The 21889-nt window shown below is 39.7% G+C and overlaps 1 protein-coding gene across 5 annotated transcripts in view; it reads left to right on the forward strand.

Moving 5' to 3' along the window:
• LOC139755138 (uncharacterized) overlaps positions 1-21673 on the forward strand; it is a 56639-nt gene extending 34966 nt beyond the window's left edge. For 4 of the 5 annotated variants that reach the window (XM_071673279.1, XM_071673278.1, XM_071673281.1 and 1 more), the window contains exons 2-4: positions 5114-5259; positions 8962-9039; positions 15840-21673. In XM_071673279.1, the coding sequence (XP_071529380.1) occupies positions 9025-9039; positions 15840-20783 (4959 nt within the window). In that variant the 5' untranslated portion in view covers positions 5114-5259; positions 8962-9024 and the 3' untranslated portion in view covers positions 20784-21673. The remainder of the gene's footprint in view (positions 1-5113; positions 5260-8961; positions 9040-15839) is intronic. The other variant, XM_071673283.1, reaches the window with a different exon arrangement.
• The last annotated feature ends 216 nt before the right edge of the window (positions 21674-21889 follow it).

Consider the following 21889-nt stretch of genomic DNA (forward strand, 5'->3'; position numbering starts at 1 on the left):
ATATATATATATATATATGTTTGAAGGAATAGTGGTTCCAACAATGTTGTATGGTTGCGGGGCGTGGGCTGTGGATGGGGTTGTGCGCGGGAGGATGGATGTGCTGGAAATGAGATGTTTGGGGGCAATGTGTGGTGTGAGGCGGTTTGATCGAGTGAGTAACGTAAGGGTAAGAGAGATGTGTGGAAATAAAAAGAGCGTGGTTGAGAGAGCAGAAGAGGGTGTTTTGAAGTGGTTTGGGCACATGGAGAGAATGAGTGAGGAAAGATTGACCAAGAGGATATATGTGTCGGAGGTGGAGGGAACGAGGAGAAGAGGGAGACCAAATTGGAGGTGGAAAGATGGAGTGAAAAAGATTTTGTGTGATCGGGGCCTGAACATGCAGGAGGGTGAAAGGAGGGCAAGGAATAGAGTGAATTGGAGCGATGTGGTATACCAGGGTTGACGTGCTGTCAGTGGATTTGAATCAAGGCATGTGAAGCGTCTGGGGTAAACCATGGAAAGCTGTGTAGGTGTGTATATTTGCGTGTGTGGACGTATGTATATACATGTGTATGGGGGGGGGGCCATTTCTTTCGTCTGTTTCCTTGTGCTACCTCGCAAACGCGGGAGACAGCGACAAAGTATAATAAAAAAAAAATAATATATATATATATATATATAGGAGGAAGTGAAGTGTTTTAGATATCTGGGAGTGGATGTGGCAGCGGATGGAAGCGGAAGTGAATCATAGGGTGGGGAGGGGGCAAAAGTTCTGGGAGCATTGAAAAATGTGTGGAAGTTGAGAGCGTTACCTTGGAAAGCAAAAATGGGTATGTTTGAAGGAATAGTGGTTCGAACAATGTTTTGTGGTTGTGAGGCATGGGCTATACATAGAGTTGTGCAGAGGAGGGTGGATATGCTGGAAATGAGATGTTTGAGGACAATATGTTGTGTGAGGTGGTTTGATCGAGTAAATAATGAAAGGGTAAGAGAGATGTGTGGTAATAAAAAGAGTGAGGTTGAGAGAGCAGAAGAGGGTGTTCTGAAGTGGTTTGGTCACATCGAGAGAATGAGTGAGGAAAGATTGACAAAGAGGATATATGTGTTAGAGGTGGAGGGAACGAGGAGAGGTGGGAGACCAAATTGGAGGTGGAAGGATAGAGTGAAAAAGATTTTTAGTGATCGGGGCCTGAACATGCTGGAGGGTGAAAGGGGTGCAAGGAATAGAGTGAATTGGAACGATGTGGTATACCTGGGGTTGACATGCTGTCAGTGGATTGAACCAGGGCATGTGAAGCGTCTGGGGTAAACCATGGGAAGTTTTGTGGGGCCTGAATGTGGAAAGGGAGCCGTGGTTTCGGTGCATTATACATGACAGGTAGAGACTGAGTGTGAACGAATGTGGCCTTTGTTGTCTTTTCCTAGCGCTACCTTTCGCTTATGCGGGGGAGGGGGTTGTCATTTCATGTGTGGCGTGGTGGTGACGGGAATGAATAAGGGCAGGCTATGAATTATGTACATGTGTATATATGTATATGTCTGTGTGTGTATATATATGTATGCGTTGAGATATATAGATATATATATGTGCGTTTTTGGACGTCTATGTATATACGTGTATGTGTGTGGGTTGGGCCATTCTTTCGTCTGTTTCCTTGCGCTACCTCGGTAACGAATGTGGCCAAATGGCTTCCTAGCTTCGTCTCTTTGATGTATATCAACTGACTGTTATTTGTCTCATGTGTCTCCCCTGATGATGTGATTATTACTCGAAAGTGCACTTGGGAACTTATCGTGTTTCATTTTCCACGTGGACTCATAGGAATATATATATATATATATATATGGGAGGTGAGTTTGAATGGAGAAAAACTGGAGGAAGTGAAGTGTTTTAGATATCTGGGAGTGGATCTGGCAGCGGATGGAACCATGGAAGCGGAAGTGGATCATAGGGTGGGGGAGGGGGCAAAAATCCTGGGGGCCTTGAAGAATGTGTGGAAGTCGAGAACATTATCTCGGAAAGCAAAAATGGGTATGTTTGAAGGAATAGTGGTTCCAACAATGTTGTATGGTTGCGAGGCGTGGGCTATGGATAGAGTTGTGCGCAGGAGGATGGATGTGCTGGAAATGAGATGTTTGAGGACAATGTGTGGTGTGAGGTGGTTTGATCGAGTGAGTAACGTAAGGGTAAGAGAGATGTGTGGAAATAAAAAGAGCGTGGTTGAGAGAGCAGAAGAGGGTGTTTTGAAGTGGTTTGGGCACATGGAGAGGATGAGTGAGGAAAGATTGACCAAGAGGATATATGTGTCGGAGGTGGAGGGAACAAGAAGAGGGAGACCAAATTGGAGGTGGAAAGATGGAGTGAAAAAGATTTTGTGTGATCGGGGCCTGAACATGCAGGAGGGTGAAAGGAGGGCAAGGAATAGAGTGAATTGGAGCGATGTGGTATACCGGGGTTGACGTGCTGTCAGTGGATTGAAGCAGGGCATGTGAAGCGTCTGGGGTAAACCATGGAAAGCTGTGTAGGTATGTATATTTGCGTGTGTGGACGTATGTATATACATGTGTATGGGGGGGGTTGGGCCATTTCTTTCGTCTGTTTCCTTGCGCTGCCTCGCAAATGCGGGAGAAAGCGACAAAGTATATATATATATATATATATATATGTCCCTGGGGATAGGGGAGAAAGAATACTTCCCACGTATTCCCTGCGTGTTGTAGAAGGCGACTAAAAGGGGAGGGAGCGGGGGGCTGGAAATCCTCCCCTCTCGTTTTTTTTTTTTTTAATTTTCCAAAAGAAGGAACAGTCCTCTGTTCTTAACGCTACCTCGCTAATGCGGGAAATGGTGAATAGTTTGAAAGAAAAAAAAAGAAAGATATATATATATATATATATATATATATATATATATATATATATATATATATATATATATATATATATATATGTGTGTATGTAGTGACTGACTTTTCACTTACTTAGTAAATGGCTTCCTTGCAACAACTGTTTGTTGTATGTCAACTGACTGTTATATTTCTTTCTTGTATCTACCCTGATGATGTCATTATTACACGAAAGTGCACTTGGGAACTTATCTTGTTTCATTTCCCCATGTACTCGTAGGAATATACTTGATCACGCGCTAAATTGTGATCCTTTCCAAAAAGTGTATATATGTATATGTTGATATGTAGATATATGTATATGTGTGTGTATAGGTGTTTATATATATGTCTATATGAGTGGATGGGCCGTTCTTCATCTGTTTCCTGATGCTGCCTTGCTGATGCGGGAATAAATATATATATGTATATATATATATATATATATATATATATATATATATATAGATGATTTTGATTTTTTTTTCTTTTTATTATACTTGGTTGCTGTTTCTCATGTAAGTGAGGTGATGCCAGGAACAGATGAAGAAAGATCGCATTCACTCACATCCATTTTCTAGTTGTCATGTATATTGCACGAAAACTCCCTGTCCACAATCAGACCCAAACATCGTGTTATATTTCTCATTTGTTACTACTGCGTATCCTTTGGAAAACAATAAATGTGATCAAGGTTGATATCTCCTTTTGATTAATGATTTCCAGTTCTTTGCAGATCACTATTGATTATTCATTTGCTAGTTTATATAGTACTGAGCAGGATTAATATCTCCTTTTGATTAATGATATCCAGTTCTTTGCAGTTCACTATTGATTATTCATCTTTGTTAGTTTACACAGTACCACTTCCAGTCATACTTTTTCATTAGTTCATTTTCCCAGTCTCATGGTGTTGAGTGCTTTCTGTGATTTTGTATTATTGATTTAATTTCTTTGTCTTCTAGATTTCTTCAGCATACATACCCCCATTGTTACACCTTGGGTTTCTAGGGGGATGCATTGACCCAAGTGGTAACCGGAACTGCAAGTTGAACCTCCATGTCTGCAGATGAAGCTGTATTCCTTATTTACTTGGCACTCAACAACTAAGTTGAAGACACAGATATATATAAACAGTCTTGGATTAATAGATGATTTAATTGTAATTTTTTTCATACATATTTGCTGCTTCCCTCGTTAGCAAGGTAGCACCAGGAACGGACAAAGAATGGCCACGTCTGCTCACGTCCATTCTTGAGCTGTCATGTGTAATGCACAGAAACTGCAGATCATTATTCACATCCAGGCCCCACACAACTTTCCATGGTTTACCCCAGCCATTTCACTTGCCCTAATTCATTCCAATGACAGCACGTTGACCCCAGTACACCACATCGTTCCATTTCACTCTATCTCATGCACGTCTTTCATCCTCGTGCTTGTTCAGGCCCTGATCACTCAAAATCTTTTTCACTTAAACTTCCATCTCTAATTTGGTCTTCCTGTTCCCCTTATTCCCCCAACCTGACACTTATATCCTCTTTCAACCTTTTTTCACTCATTCTCTCTATATGTCCAGATTATTCACATCCTGTTCTGCTCTTAACCACACATCTCTCTGACCCTTTAATTACACACTCGATCAAACTCCATCACACCACATATTGTTCTGAAACATTTAATTTCCAACACATCAATCTCAATCCACAAAACCCATCTCTAGCCCATGCCTCTTAACCATATTGTTGAGACTACTATTCCTCCTTACATACTCATTTTCCCCCCTCCCAAATAGCATTTTCTTTTTCTACACATTTTTTGGTGCTCCCAGAAACTTCACCCTGCCCCACCTTATGACACTTCTATTTCCATGGCTCCATTTGCTGTCATGTTCACTCCCAGGTATCAAAAATGCTTCACTTCCTCCAATTTTCTTCATTCAAACATACATTCCAACTGACTTGTCCTTCAAACTCTGCTGAACTTAATATCCTTGCTTTTATCCACATTCACTCTCAGATTTCTGTTTTCACACCCTCTTCCAAATTCAGTCACCATCTTCTGCATTTTCTCTGTTGAGGCTGCCTCTAGTGCCTTATCATGAGCAAGCAACAGCTGACTTACTTCCCAGGGCCTCCCCACCCCTACAGACTATATTTTGTCATATATTTGTAGAGGAAAGATATATGATTGATTTATAATTCATGTAGACTCCAAAAAAATTACAAAGCTTTTATCTTCACCTCAGGATGCTGAATGACGTGTGGAAACAGATTTGAATTATCTTAAAGGCAACATCAGTCTTTTTTTGTCTGGCCATAATAGGAGTAGCACGTATGCAATTGAAGCTGTGTAACACATTGCTCTATCAACACTACCCTTACAGTACAAGTGGTAAGAAATGTTTTCATATTGTTTGCATTATGATCACAGAAGCAACTTCTTGATGGTATATTCCCTTGTGCAAAAATGTCAGTACACTGGAATCCTTGAAACTTAATGACTACTTTATGGTATTAAATGTTAAAGGCCACTTCATCTTTGCTTGGCTAAAGTGGTTCTATAACTTGTGTTGAGTCTGTCATAGGAGTTACTATTGACAAGTAAAGATTCCTCATTTTATTTTTCATTATAAGCTTGCCAGAAGAGCATAATAGAAAGGAAAAAGAAATTAAGGAATCCTGAATGAGGACTGCATCATTCAAGTATAAATATCTGACAAATGGCTTTACTTTTAAGTCAAGAGAGCTTGAATTACCTCACTAGAACAAGAGGCTGAAAATCCAACCTTCTTGTATATCAATTCCTTAAAGATGGACCTGAAGAAGGAGCCTAGTGAGGAGTGCTCATCCTCCTTGAAGGCTAAGGCTGGGATGTTTGAATGTTCATGGATGTAATGAAGATAAGAAAAAAGGATAGATAGTATACATAGGAGGAGGAACCTGAATGGTTTAGCTCATGAGTGAAACTAATGGAAGAGGGAAGATTGGTTTGGGAATGCACTATGGGTAAAGTCTGGGGTTAGAATGAAGGTGAAAGCAAAGGAAGTGATTGTACTTCTGCTGAAGAAAGAATTGTGCGAATGTGTGAATGGGATGTAGATAGATAGATAGATAGTATAAGGAAGTGAGCCCCAGAGTGATTAGTGAAAATGAAAGTAGATTACAAGAGGTGGATGATTGTATTTTATGATGAGGTGTGAGGAAGAAAGGCGAGTTGATTGGGAAGAGCGTGGTGAGTGTGTCAGTAATTATGATGAGGGATCAAGTAATAGTGATGAATGATTTGAATGCCTATGAGGGATATACTAAAGCAAAATTATTGAAGGGGCTGGTATATGGGCTGTATTGGATTTTGTCCTAGTTCTTAAGCATGCTAAAGAGAGGCATTTGGATGTAAATGCGCTGAGAGGGACATCAGGTGGGATGTGTGATCACTGCTTGTTAGGTCAAGGGTGAATGTTTGTAGAACAAGGGAATCACTTGGGTTGGAAGAGGGTGGTGAAATTGAGTAAGCTGAGAAAGGATGCTTGCATGAAGAAATACCAGGAGAGATAGGGTAAAATATGGCAAAAGGCTTGAGTAGATTTAACTTGTGGTCTGGACTAGATATGGGAGGTATTCAGAGAAGCATTGCTTAGATCTGCAAGAGAAGCCTGTGGCTTATGGAATTTGGGGTGTGGTCACAAGAGGAAGGGTAGAGAGCAGTGGGATGAGGAAGTTAAGTTGTTTGTGTAAGAGAAAAAAATTTAAAGGTTTTTCATGCAAGGGAGTAGTGATTGGGAGATGTACAAAATGAAGTGGAAGGTGGTGAAGGGGAAGGTGCAGAAGCTGAAAATGAGGGCAAATGAGAGTTAGGATGAGACACTATTGGCAAACTTTAGGGAGAAAAAGAATATATGTTAGAGGAAGGTGAATGGCGTAAGGAAAACGAGAACAAATCAGACCATCATTGAAGGGGACAGATTGGGAAGTGGTAATGGTGAAGAGTAGATGGAGTGATTATTTTGCAGAGTTACTGTATGTAGTTAAGTAATGATATGGCAGCTGATGTCGGGTTTTTGGGAGGTGGAGGTATGCAAAATGAGAGCCATGGGATGAAGTATTGTGAAAAGAGAAGAGGTGGTGAATACCTTGTATAGGATGAAGTTTGAATGTTGGTAAGCATGGAAAGGAAGCTTGTGTGAGGAAATACCAGGGATATGTAAAGAATATCTCTCTCAGAAGGATGACAGTGTTGTTGATTGGTTAATTTGGATTTTTCACTGTATGTATATCTCATATTGAGTTGTCTAAGGGTTTGTGGAATGCCTGTATAGTGCTATTGTATGAAGGCAAGTGGTTCAAAAGTGAATGAATTAGTTGAATATACATGGTAAACTTACTGGGAAAGTGGTTATTGAGAGGGTGGAAGTGTGCACAGAGAATCAGATTGGAGAGGAACAGTATGACCTATAGGAATGGAAAAGGATATGTAGATCAAATGTTTGTTTTGAAGAATTTGTGAGAAATACTTAGAGAATGAGAAGGATTCGTATGTGGCCTTTATAGATCTGGAGAAAGCGTATGATAGGGTTGATGGAAGTCCTTTTGGTGGGTTTATCAGTTATGTGATGTGGAAGGAAAGCCACTTGTTGCTGTGAAGAGTTTTTATCAAGAGTGTAAGGCATGTTTGCAGTAGGAGGAGAGAAGGCCAAGTGTCACCAGGTGAATGTGGGTTAGCAGCAAAAGTGTGTGGTATCACTGTGGCTGTATGGGTTATTTACAGAGGGAGTGGTCAGGAAGTTGAATGTCAGGGTCTTAGATGGGTAGCTTTGCAGTCTTTTAGGAATGGGGGTGCCTTTGGAGTTGAGTCACTTGTTGTGTTCTGATAAGATAACTCTGGTGACAGACTCGAGTGATAATTTACACAAGCTGGAGTCTGAGTTTGGAAAAGCAAATGTAAATAAAAGTAAGGTTCTAAAGTTTATTAGGGAAGAGAGAGACATTGGTTCCAACTTACACTTAGAAATAACATCCTTTTGGCACTACAGGCATGGAAGACTTTTTTAGAGTATGTCTGAAATTCAAGTGTGTAGTATGCATAAAAAGAGAGAACCTCTTAAACATCTGGGGCCTGAGATTCTTCAGCGTCTTACCTACTGTTGTAAACACTATGAGATGCACAGTAGAGAAGTTCAAGAGTGCCTAGGACAAATATCTAAAATTGTACCTGGCCAACTAGGCTGTGATTATGTTGGCCTTTGGACTGTGGTTTCCAACATCTTGCTTAATCAGTGACCCAACCCTGCTTGAGCTGTTGGGTTAGAAAACTCATAAAGACTTTATTGATATTATGCTGTGAATTAAAAATGCCATCTATAAAACTGAAGAAAATACTTAGAATATGTGTTATATCTGAAAATCATATGGTGCTTCATCAAACATTTTACACTATCATTATTTATTATTCACTGGTTATCATGTTACAGAGTCTCCAAAAGTGTGAAGTGTTGTTATTATGAAGTGAAAGCAAATACATATGTGAGATACATAAATAGGCATGTTACTGGTTGGGTGTTGAGGTGATATTTATTTTATTTGTTAAGAGAACAGCATTGAAAGTCAGTGCACCATAAGCTGCTGCATGAACTTCAAAAGTCTGTGCAGCACCACATAACTTGCCTGAATACAATCTTTTATTAACTTTTTTGATGTATCCTACGAATTTATAAGACTGACATTTATTTTTTTATTTGATAAATCCCCATATGAGGGGCCCCCTAAATATTTGAGCTTCATCTTTAGGGTTTTGAAATTGTATGGAAATGTTTATGGGCTGGACATATCTAACTGCCACCCCCAGGTTTACCTTGCAAGTGATGATGGCCTCTGCCAGAGCTTTAGAATTGTAAATATTAATTGAAATGGAAATTTTATGTATGGAGTATAGTACCAATATGATATAAAGATGTAGTTACAAAAAGTAAGTGGTTTTGATTTTGTCACTGTTTGTTGTTGTTTGTTTGCATCATAAAGAATATTTTGCTGTAAGTAATATAGCAGGGAAATCCTTCTTTGACATGAAAATGTTACAATTCTGATGTTTCTGTTTCAGATTGCATTAGAAGATAGTCCAGCAAATAATCTCATAAGCTTGTGTTAAGAAGACTCTATCATTATGGATAGTTCAAAGGTCAGTTTACTGTAGTGGTTTGTATAAGTAGGAACTACAGTAATTTTGAATTGTGTAGAATGGCAAAAGGTGAGAGCAAATGACATATGGGAACCATTGGTGACTTGTGCAAAAGATGCATGTAGCATGAGAAAGATGGGAGTTGGGCAGATTAGAAACATTAGTGAGTGGTGGGATGAGAAGTAAAGCTGTTAATGAAAGAGAAAAGAGGGGCATTTGAACGATACTTGCAAGGAAGGAGTACAAATGACTGGGAGATGTATAAAAGAAAGTGGCAGGAGGTCATGAGAATGGTGCAAGGTGTGAAAAAGAGGGCAAATGAGAGTTGGGGTGAGAGAGTACCTTTAAACTTTAGGGAGAGTAAAAAGATATTTCTTCAAAGCAAACACCTGATCCACACTTCCTTTACCACTTTTGAAACCACGCTGCTCTTCCCTGATCTGATGCCCTATATATGCCTTCACCCTCTCAATCAATACCCTCCCATATGATTTCCCAGGAGTACTCAACAGACTTATACCTCTGTAATTTAAACACTCACCTTTATCCCCTTTGCCTTTGTACAATGGCACTATGCATGCATTCCACCAATCCTCAGGCATGTACCATGAACCATACATACATTGAATATCCTCACCAACCAGTCAACACACAGTCACCCCCTTTTTTAATAAATTCCAGTGCAATACCATCCAAACCCACCGCCTTGCCAGCTTTCATCTTCTGCAAAGCTTTCACTACCTCTTCTCTGTCTACCAAACCATTCTCCCTGACCCTCTCACTTCACACACCACCTTGATGAAAACACCCTATATCTGCCACTCTTATCATCAAACACATTCAATAAACCTTCAAAATACTCAATCCATCTCCTTTTCACTTCACCACTACTTGTTATTACCTCCCCTTTAGCCCCCTTCACCAATGTTCCCATTTGTTCACTTGTCTTACGCACTTTATTTACCTCCTTCCAAAACATCTTATTCTCCCTAAAATTTAACAATACCCTCTCACCCCAACTCTCATTTGCCGTCTTTTTCACCTCCTGCCTCTTTCTTTTATACATCTCCCAGTCATTTGCACTATTTCCCTCTAAAGATTGTCCAAAAGCCTCTCTCTTCTCTTTCACTAACAATCGTACTTTTTCATCTTACCACTCACTACCCTTTCTAATCTGCCCTCCTCCAACCTTTCTCATGCCACAGGCATCTTCTGCACAAGCAATCACTGCTTCCCTAAATACATCCCATTCCTCCTCCACTCCCCTTACGTCATTTGCTCTCACCTTTTTCCACTCAACACTCAATCTCTCCTGGTACTGCTTCACACAAGTCTCCTTTCCAAGCTCACTTACTCTCATCACTCTCTAAACCCCAACATTCTCTTTTCTGAAAACCTCTACAAGTCTTCACCTTCGCCTCCACAAGATATTGATCAGACATCCCTCCTGTTGCCCCTCTCAGCACATTAACATCCAAAAGTCTCTCTTTCACGCGCCTATCAATCATCACGTAATCCAATAATGCTCTCTGGCCATCTCTCCTACTTACATACGTATACTTATGTATATCTCTTTTAAACCAGGTATTCCCAATCACCAGTCCTATTTCAGCACACAAATCTACAAGCTCTTCACCATTTCCATTTACAACTGAACACCCAGTGTACACCAATTATACCCTCAACTGCCACATTACTCACTTTTGCATTCAAATCACCCATCACTATAACCCGGTCTCTTGCATCAAAACTGCTAACATACTCACTCAGCTACTCCCAAAACACTAGCCTCTCATAATCTTTCTTATGACCAGGTACATAGGCACCTATAATCACCCATCTCTCTCCATCCACTTTCAGTTTTACCCTTATCAATCTAGAGTTTAGTTTTTTACACTCTATCACATACTCCCACAACTGCTTCAGGAGTAGTGCTACTGCTTCCTTTGCTCTTGTCCTCTCACCAACCCCTGACTTTACTCCCAAAACATTCCCATACCATTCTTCCCCTTTACCCTTGAGCTTCGTTTCACTCAGAGCCAAAACATCCAGGTTCCTTTCCTCAAACATACTATCTGTCTCTCCTTTTTTCTCATATTGGTTACATCCACACACGTTTAGAAACCCCAATCTGAGCCTTCGAGGAGGATGAGCACTCCCTGCATGACTCCTTCTTCTGTTTCCCCTTTTAGAAAGTTTGAATACAAGGAGGGGAGGGTTTCTAGCCCCTCGCTCCCGTCCCCTGTAGTCGCCTTCTGCGACATGCAGGGAATGCATGGGAAGTATTCTTTCTCCCCTATCCCTAGGGATATGAGAAATACTTAGAAAAACTAATGGGTTTGTATGTGTTGTTTATGGATCTGGAGAAGGCATATAATAAGAGTAGATGTTCTGTGGAAGGTATTAAGAGTATATGGTGTGGGATGTAAGTTGCTAGAAGCAGTGAAAAACTTTTATCGAGGATTTAAGGCATGTGTACAAGTAGGAAGAGAGGAAAGTGATTGGTTCTCGGTGAATGTCGGTGTGCGGCAGGGGTGTGTGATGTCTCCATGGTTGTTTAATTTGTTTATGGATGGGGTTGTTGGGGAGGTGATGCAAGAGTTTTGGAGAGAGGGGTAGGTATGCTGTCTGTTGTGGATGAGAGGGCTTAGGAAGTGAGTCAGTTTTTTGCTGATAATACAGCACTGATGGCAGATTTGGGTGAGAATCTGCAGAAGCTGGTGACTGAGTTTGGTAAAGTATGTGAAAGAAGAAAGCTGTGAGTAAATGGAAATAAGAGCGAGGTTATTAGGTTCAGTAGGGTTTAGGGACAAGAACATTGGGAGGTAAGTTTGAATGGAGAAAAACTGGAGGAAGTGAAGTGTTTTAGATATCTTGAAGTGGATTTGGTAGTGGATGGAACCATGGAAGCGGAAGTGAGTCACAGGGTGGGGAAGGGGGCAAAGGTTCTGGGAGCACTGAAGAATGTTTGGAAGGCGAGAACGTTATCTCAGAGATCTCAGAGAGCAAAAATGGGTATGTTTGAAGAAACAGTGGTTCCAATAATGTTATATGGTTGCAAGGCATTGGCTATAGATAAGGTCGTTTGAAGGAGGGTGGATGTGTTGGAAATATATTTGAGAACAATATGTGGTGTGAGGTGGTTTGATCGAGTGAGTAATGAAAGGGTAAGAGAGATATGTGGAAATAAAAAGATTGTGGTTGAGAGAGCAGAAGAGGGTGTATTGAAATGGTTTGGTCACATTGAGAGAATGAGTGAGGAAAGATTGACAAAGAGGATATATGTGTCAGAGGTGGAGGGAAGAAGTGGGAGACTAAATTGGAGGTGGAAGGATTGAGTGACAAAGATTTTGAGCGATCGGGGCCTGAACATGCAGGAGGATGAAAGGCGTGCAAGGAATAGAGTGAATTGGAACAGTGTGGTATACTGGGGGGTCGACATGCTGTCAGTGGATTGAACCAGGGCATGTGAAGCATCTTGGGTAAACCATGGAAAGTTTTGTGGGGGAAAGGGAGCTGTGGTTTTGGTGCATTACATATGACAGCTAGAGACTGAGTGTGAACGAATGTGGCCTTTGTTGTCTTTTCCCAGCACTACCTTGCATGCACGGGGGGAAGGAGATGCCATTTCATATGTGGTGGGGTGGCGATGGGAATGGGTGAAGGCAGCAAGTATGAATGTGCATGTGTATATGTATGTATACTTTGAAATGTATAGGTATGTATATATGCGTGTGTGGGCATGTATGTATATACATGTGTATGTGGGTGGGTTGGGCCATTCTTTCGTCTGTTTCCTTCACTACCTCGCTAATGTGGGAGACAGCGACAAAGTATAATAAATAAATAATGAAACATAAATATTACTGCTACTGTTTAGTCAAGAACAGCTCAGTAAGTGTAAATCAGTCATCTGATCAAACCAGAAGTCACCTGAAGACTGTGAAAACGAAGCCCTCACACAGCACTCATCATTCTTTCTGACCTCCCTTTGGCTTGCAGCTTGATACATCCCCCCCCCCCCCCCCTGAATGTATTCTTACCATGATCATACCAAAAAGTCAACGTATTGATAGTGCATGTATGAGGTGTGGGCACAGTAGTATGTTTGCATTGAGATTGAGAGGCATATGACAAATTTGGCCACATTTTCCTGCCCCTGTCCCTCATTTATCACTTTCTGGCTTGCTGCTTAATGCATTTTTGAAATACCCTGTAATTATTGTACTACAGTTACTGAATAGCTTAAACAGTTCATTTATAATGGCGAGCAGCCATTTAATCATATCCAAAAGTAAGTTTAATGGAGTTGTGTGGGGATTAATGATCTTTACTATAATTATTTCATTATTTTCTTTTATCATCATTGCTTTTTATTTGTTAGTGAACAAGTTGTAAAGATTTTTTGTATATACCTGTTTGTGAGTAAATACAGTTTGAAAGGGCTGATCAGGACGTGCTGATATGGTTGGACATTGGAGAGTATGATTGATGAAAGACTGAATAAGGTGACATACATGTCAGAAGTAGAGGAAGGAATGAGGGGAAATTTAAGGAAATGAAATAATGGCATTATTAAGGCTGTGTGGTATTAGGGCCTGCGTATTCAGAAAGGCTTGTATGGAATAAAATGAGTTGGATTGATATGGTATATGTTGGGGCTGAACCAGGGAACATATACAGGGGCTGGTTTGTAGATGGTAGACTATGGTTTCAGTTCATTATACATGATACCTAGAGGGTGAATATATGCAAATAAGGGCATAGTTCATTGTTCCTGATATAGTTTTGCCAAAGCAGGAAAAGCAATTAGGTTAGAAAATAAAGAATAAACAGGGTCCCAAGTATGTTGCTATCTCTGCACGAGAACAGCTTTTGTGATTGACAAGCTAAGTTGAAAAAAAGTTTAACCTGTCATTTGTATTATTATTATTATTATCTTTTTATTTTGCTTTGTCGCTATCTCCCGCGTTAGCGAGGTAGCGCAAGGAAACAGACAAAAGAAATGACCAAACCCACCCACATACACATGTATGTACATACTCGTCCACACACGCACATATACATACCTATACATCTCAACGTATACATACATATACACACACAGACATATACATATATACAAATGTGCATAATTCATACTGTCTGCCTTTATTCATTCCCATCGCCACCCCACCACACATGAAATAACAACCCCCACCCCCCTCATGTGGGCGAGGTAGCGCTAGGAAAAGACAACAAAGGCCACATTCATTCACACTCAGTCTCTAGCTGTCATGTAGTAATGCACCGAAACCACAGCTCCCTCTCCACATCCAGGCCCCCATAGAACTTTCCATGGTTTACCCCAGACGCTTCACATGCCCTGGTTCAATCCATTGACAGCACATCGACCCCGGTATACCACATTGTTCCAATTCACTATTCCTTGCACGCCTTTCATCCTCCTGCATGTTCAGGCCCCATCACTCAAAATCATTTTCACTCCATCTTTCCACCTCCAATTTGGTCTCCCACTTCTCCTCGTTCCCTCCACCTCTGACACATATATCCTCTTGGTCAATCTTTCCTCACTCATTCTCTCCATGTGACCAAACCATTTCAAAATGCCCTCTTCTGCTCTCTCAACCACACTCTTTTTATTACCACACAACCCTTACCCTATTATTACTTACTTGATCAAACATCTCACACCACATATTGTCCTCAAACATCTCATTTCCAGCACATCCACCCTCCTCCGCACAACTCTATCTATAGCCCATGCCTCACAACCATATAACATTGTTGGAACCACTATTCCTTCAAACATACCCATTTTTTGCTTATGTGTAATTGACATATTTTATCATGTAATGCTGGCTGCAGGATGCAGGCTTCACTAAGTCTGTATTGATCCTTTTCAAGCTGTACTTGGTATCCCTGCCCATTTCCCTGGTATGTATGTCTTGGGGAAATGAAAAAAATTAGTCTGAATCATATTAAGATACTCGTTGGTAACATCTATAGAACAGTAAAAGAAACTAAAAACTATACAAAAAATATACTGTGTATATGCTACAGGAACAGTCACAAACTCTTTTGTGGTGGCAGCAGGGGGAAAGCAGTATTAAAATTTTTTTAAATTCCTCCCTCTAATAAACAAAGCCATGATTGCCAATATTACTCCTGTACACTGCCAGAAGTATGAAACATACTTACACAGCTGAGAAACAATTCAAGGATGAACTGGAATTAGATTCTTTTGTGGTTGGTCCCAGGGGTCTCGGACATTTAAGCATTAAATTTCTGGACATGCCGCATTTTGTTTCAAGGCCACTCATTACTGTACACTCAGCCTGTGTATGTTGCTTTCCCATCACTATGTTTAGTCTGTTGAGCCACTACAATTCTCATAATTTTTTTTCCTGAGCTGTGAATAAATAGTTAAACTTGTGTGACAGGGCATTAGGTGTGGTCACTCTTGATAGCAGGTCAGTTTGTTTTATGGGTAAGTGTATCAAGGCCCTTGGCAGGTATGGTTACCATAGCATCCTCTTTCTTTTTTTTAACCTTAAATATATCAAATTCCATATGGTTACCATAGCATCCTCTTTTTCTTTTTTTTTAACCTTAAATCTATCAAATTCATGTTTCTCATGGATCAGCCAAACCTATTAAAGCCAAGTTCTATAGGTTTTAGATGTTTGCATTCTCCAGTAGCCTACTCAAAATAGGGATGTGGGTAAGTATGTATTTCTTCCCAGTAATTTATGTTTATTGCTTTTTTTTATATATATGAAAAAATGTACTTTTTACAGGCTATGGCAAATACTGCAGAGGCAAGTGGACCATCTACCATAAGTGTGGTTGTGACAACTGTTACAACTCCTGCCTCCTTAACCACTTGTGAATCCCCTGCCAACTCAGATACTACCAGACGCCGTGTCTCTCCAATCAAACTGGTTGGTTTAGGGGGCCTAGAACGCCAAAACTACTGCTGTGGTCATTGGTTTCCTTCATCAAAGAGCTACCATCGCCATCTAGCTGAGAAGGCTCTGCTGGATCTTACACATGAGATGAAACTTATCGAGATAGGAATGCTGAGATGTGTACATTGCTCCATGTGGGTGCATGTAGATAGTATGAGTGGTCATTTAAGGAAAAGCCATGGTATTGTTAAAGTGAACAAGACTTCTTCTAAAATAATACATAATAATCCTGCTGGTGAAAGGACAGGGAATAATAGGGATGCACTGAAAACGGCGACAAATTTTGTAATTAAGGTCAGTGGACAGTCTGCTGTTAGGACATCTAATGGCGAAATATCAAACTCTAACATTGATACAAAGACAAAATCCAATACAGTGAAGTTAGTAACAACATCTAGTGGCAACCTATACCACAAAGTCCATCAATTCCATCATGCTGGTAATCCTGGCATGGGTAAGGTTATAGTGCATCAGTCAACATCAAACTCGTTACCAATAGTTAGTGTGGGACCACGAATAGTTATGAAGTCTGTTGGGTCAAGAAATGTTATTCCTCTGGGTAATGCACGCCAGATACTTCCACTTCCTAGTGGTTCTCAAGCAGTACCAACAGCAACAACAACAACAACAACGTCAAATATAAACGGCATAACTACTGTACAGATTACAGGAGGAAACATGCCACCATCTTGTAGTATGACTCAGAATACTTCAGTATCTAGAACTGTTGAAGCACAAGAGAAGATACCAAAAGTAAATGGGCAAAATCTAAAATTAATTAAAAAAATTGCCAATATAAAGTCAAAAAATAAGCTATATGATTTGCAAGCTGCAGATTGTAATGCGAGTTCTGCTTTGTCAGTATGTACAAAAACCAAAGAGAAAGGAAAGAGTTTATCAAGTGGAGAAACTGGAGCTCTAAAGCCTTCACAGACAAAGAAGAGTCGTAAGCAGGTATTAAAACCTAATTTGCCTGACATGAATTGTGTAGCAGAAACTCCTCCTTTCCTTAATATGAAAATGAAGAAAAGGGGGAGGAAGCGTTCAGTAGAGCCAGGTGTATTTAGTGCCACCGAAACAAATGGCTCTAGTCCCACATTAAATCATAAAGGATACAGAAGAAAGCTGAAAGAAGCTCCTGACAATGAAAATTATACACCCAAAGCTTCAAGACAAGCACCCAAGGGTATTAGAGGAGGTTGGAGGAAAAAAAAGAGAGGACCAGGTCGACCAAGAAAAATTCGCTTAGATGAAACTCCAGATCTTTCTGAAATAGACACTCTTTTTGATGAAGTTGATAAGGAAGATTTAGAAAATGAACCAGTTTTGAAGACAAAAAAGGAGGAAGAAAATGTTCCTACAGTTGAACTTGATCTGTTTACTCTTCCTTCTCTCAATGAGCAAATGTCTGTTTTGCTTACTGAACCCCACAACCCAAATTTTAAGGTATATGCAAGTATGGATGCCATTTTTGTGGGTGATTCTGCCTTGGGAGATGTTACAAACCAAATAGGTTATGTAACAGATGCTAACAATGTTGTTTATGTCAACCCAGGCCACTTCCTTTTCCCCAATGTTGAAGATCTCGAAAATTTTGTACCTAGCCCAATACTTACTGTTAAGGGGAGCAAGGTAGGTTTCACCCCAGCAAGACAAATATGGAAACTTAATCCAAACAAATCCCTTACACCAGTTGTTCTTAGAGAAAATAAGTTTGTAAGTGTAAGTACCTCTAAAGAAGCCTCTAGTTGTGGTGTTAGTTCAGAGAGGATGAATGTAGATGAAAAAGAATCTCAAGTTTCTTCTACCATGAAACTAAAAGGTAGCGAGAAGGTGCTGAAAGGCTTGAATTCAGAAGCCTATCAGAATGATAATATTTTACATTTAAAACCACTTAGAATAGCAAAATCTGATGTGCGACAAAATAATGAGGATATCAGAAGAGACAGTATTCCCTCAACAAGTCAGATTGATGCTTTTGGAACTGCAGTTTTGTCTCCTAGAGGACCAATTTTGTCTGATGCAGCAGTGATTACAGCAAGTCCAAAATTAGATGATAATAAAACACAGAGAAGACAAAGTAATTCACAAGATGATTGTGAGAAAGAGGATAAAAAAGATATAACAGAATCTCTTGAAAGCCTTCCCTTGGAATTGGCTGAAGAGAATGTATCTCCAGTCTCTAACATTTCATCAGAACAAACTAAAGGCACTGAAAAGATTCACGAGTCTAAGGTTCTGTATGATATGATTGCTTCTCAAGATGTTGAATTACATGATATGAAGGCTCAGTTGGAATTAAAAGAGACATCATTTATTTCATCAGATGTGACTGAAAGTTTGAAGTCACCCATTCCATCAAAGAACTTTGAAGAGGCTGCTCAAGAGGGAGAAATGTCAAAATTTGTGTCTTTGTGTAGATTAGATTCTGAAAACAGTACAAAACTAGAAAGATCTGTGTGTGTATCTCCATTTAGGTTAGAGTATGATAAATTTGATTCTGAAGCCAGTCTAGAACTAGAAAAATCGTGTGTGTCTCCATTAAAGTCAGAGAAGCAGTTAATTGTATCTGATGAAGTGACAGAAGATGCAGGGTCTCCATTAGATTGTAAGAGCCAATCAGTGCTTTCACCTGCTATTAGAGTAAATAGTGATACATGTACAGCCAGTATAGAAAAGAGTGAAGAATCATTGGCATCATACTCACCTGTGCCTGAAACCACCAAAATCACATCTGAAAAAATTTTGAGCATTAAAAGGAGGAGAAGATCAAGGACTAAATCTGCAGAAACATTTATGAATTCAACAGTGGATTCTCAAAAGGATGTTGAATTAGGTTGTAATGATAAGGATATTAGATATCATTCTAGGAGAAAAGTTAGACAGTTAAGTGATAGTTCAGTCATTTTAAAAGAGAACAAACTTTGTGAAGGGGACAGATTAACAATATCTGACCTCAGAGACAGATTAAGAATGGAACATTTGCCGACAAGATTGAGGCGACAGAGTGGGAAAGAAGAAACAGAAGTAAAGGTTAATATTAAAAAAACAGATAATGAAAGTTTGATAGACCAAAATTCATATCCAGTGACCCCTGGAAATGGAGAACCATATGTCTGCAGTTCAGATAACGGTTCAACCCAGAGTGATTCACCAGAAGGGGAAACCAAATCATCTTTAGAGACTTTCAACAAAGGAACACCTTCCAGTTTGCAAGGTGAAACTGAAAGCAGAGCTCCAGAAAAAATAGGACGACAGAGAAGGAGAAGTAGTAAGTTGTCAGAATCTCTTAACATTGAGCCACTAAGAGTGGACGTTGCTACTGATGCAACAGTTACAATACCATCTTTAGAAGATGATAATGAAAAATGTATCAATGAAAGGTTAATGGATCAAGAGAAAGCAGAAACCAGGTCAGGGAGAGAAAGGCATTCAAGTTCCAAATGTTTAGAAAGTATGTCTGTAATTAGTCACAGTCCAAAGAGAGTAAGCTCACCTAGTGATGCTGAGGAACAAGCGTGCACATGCCAAGTGGATCAGCCTTTAATAATGAAACAACAGCCAGTTGCTGATGTTAGTGAAAACCCTCCTATATCTGAGATATCCTGTGTACCTCTTAGTGAATTATTAGAAAAAAGTGAAGGGGGTACCTCCCCTCATAAAGAGTGTAAGAAATCGAAGGGTTCCAAGGCTGAGGAATCACTTAAAGTCTCTCTGTTAAGAGAAAATGAATTGTCCCCATTGCGTGAATGGCATGGTCGAGGTGCCAAATTGAAGGCTCAAGTGCTTATTCAGGATCAACAAGCAGGTGTAATTGACTCACAGATAATTCCTTCTAGTAGTGATATCTCAACTCATTCCAGAGATGCAACAGTTGCTGCAAATAATAGTGTGTGGTCTTCCAGTCCGAAAAAAATATCTTCATGTTGTGAAACACAGGTGACTCCAACCAGTCCTCAGGCCAAAAGTCCAAGCATTATCAAATCACCCGCAAGTCCCAAAGTTTCCAAGGCACCCAAGTCACCAAGGTCTGTGCAGGATAGAGAATGGCAAGCACGAGGAGCAAAGCTGAAAGCTCAAGTAATGATAAGTGATCAGCAGAGGAGTGTGGAGGAAGATTCTGAAGATATTTCTTCACAAGCCTCCTATGGTGTGACATCACCACCTGCCAAAAAGATGAAAGCTGAAAGTTCGCCAGGGACAATGAGAGATATTCGCACATTCTTTACTGTTAAGAAATCTCCAGTTCAAAAAACTGAAGATGAATGTTTGGTATCCAGCCTAGGTCTTTCCCAAACTGAAGATATGCCTGTCACTTGCAAAAAGAAGACTAATAGATATTCAGATGCAAAGAATGACATACGATCATACTTATCAACAGGTGCAAGTGGTAAAAGAAAACCCGTGTATTCCCCTCAAAAGTCTTCTCCAAAAATTGTAAAAGTAGAGGAAACCTCCTTGGTAACATCTCCAAAGAGATCACCAAAGAAGCAAGATGTCAGAGCTGTTCTTCAACTACGCAAAGAATTTGAACTTTTGGAAACAAGATTACCAGAGATGTCAGATACTTCACTTCCAAGAGCTTCTTGTGACTTTGATGGCTTTGATAGGTGCTCCCGACAGTCAGGTCTCCGATCCAAGTCTTTGATGAGGCTTGTATCTTTGTTGAGTATGAAAAGATGGTATCACCTTGGAAAATTCCCTTTGCCTGTAGATCAGCTTTGTGACTGGGATGATGAAATGTTAACTTCTATGATCTTTGATTCAAATTGAATTGTCAGCACCCAGAATGTGTGTTACAGAACTGCTGTAGCCTTTCGACAAAAATTTTAAGTTTAGGTCTTATGTAATTTTCTTTTGTTCCTAATATATGTAAATATAAACGTATGGATGATAGGTCATTGTAGTGTTGAACTTGGAGGTGTATCTTTCTAATTAATAAAAATGCACTTCATGAAAACTTCATAAAGGGAAATGTTATACTTAAAAAGAATTTTTCATAGTTTCTTACTATGGTCTAGGAAATATTTTTATGAATCAGGTATTATTCTCTAAACTGTGACTTGAAAGCGTACAAGATATAACTTAGGTATTTTGCTTGATAAAATATTTCTGGTACTATGTATATTACTGCACAATAAACAGCTAGATGTTGATCTTACCTGTCAGTTGTGTAACCAAGGTTAAACAAAACATCATTTACCATGATAAGCCCGCACATAGAAGCAACTGTATGTAATAGGAATATCAGAGGATTTATAGGTACTTTCTGATCTTTCTCAATATCTGTGTGTGTGTTATCTCCATTTCATGGTTGGGGTTTATGATTATGTTAACATGGTATTGCAGTCAGTTTATGTTTTGGTATTATACCAAGTTTCTTTGGTGTTTGAAAATGTTTAGTAATATTTTAGTGTGTATGAAAATAACATTCATGTTTGACACCTACACATATATACATGTGCTTGCCCATTCACACATCTTCATCTTAATGTAGAATGTCATCTGCTAGTGTTGTAGCTGACTGCAACCCAGGTTGCTTGGCATGGGCATGGTATACCAGGCTGTTTGATGCTGTGGGTGTGTGCTTATTACATGGTACACGCACACACACACACACACACACACACACACACACACACATATATACATACATTCATACCTACAATCAGTGAAATGCAGAATACTACATTAGGGATGTTTAGAAATGGACTCCAACAATTGTAAAACTCCCTACTTTCGCACAAAAAAAGCTTGTCACAAGCATATGCACATGTGAGTATACTGTTTTCCACATTTCAGTCATCCCATTTTGAATTATCCACAAATTCTTACATACTCTTTTATTAGAAACTGACACTGTCCACTGGAATCCTCAA

This window comes from Panulirus ornatus, chromosome 18 (assembly GCF_036320965.1).
Source record: "Panulirus ornatus isolate Po-2019 chromosome 18, ASM3632096v1, whole genome shotgun sequence".
NCBI classification, from domain to species: domain Eukaryota; kingdom Metazoa; phylum Arthropoda; class Malacostraca; order Decapoda; family Palinuridae; genus Panulirus; species Panulirus ornatus.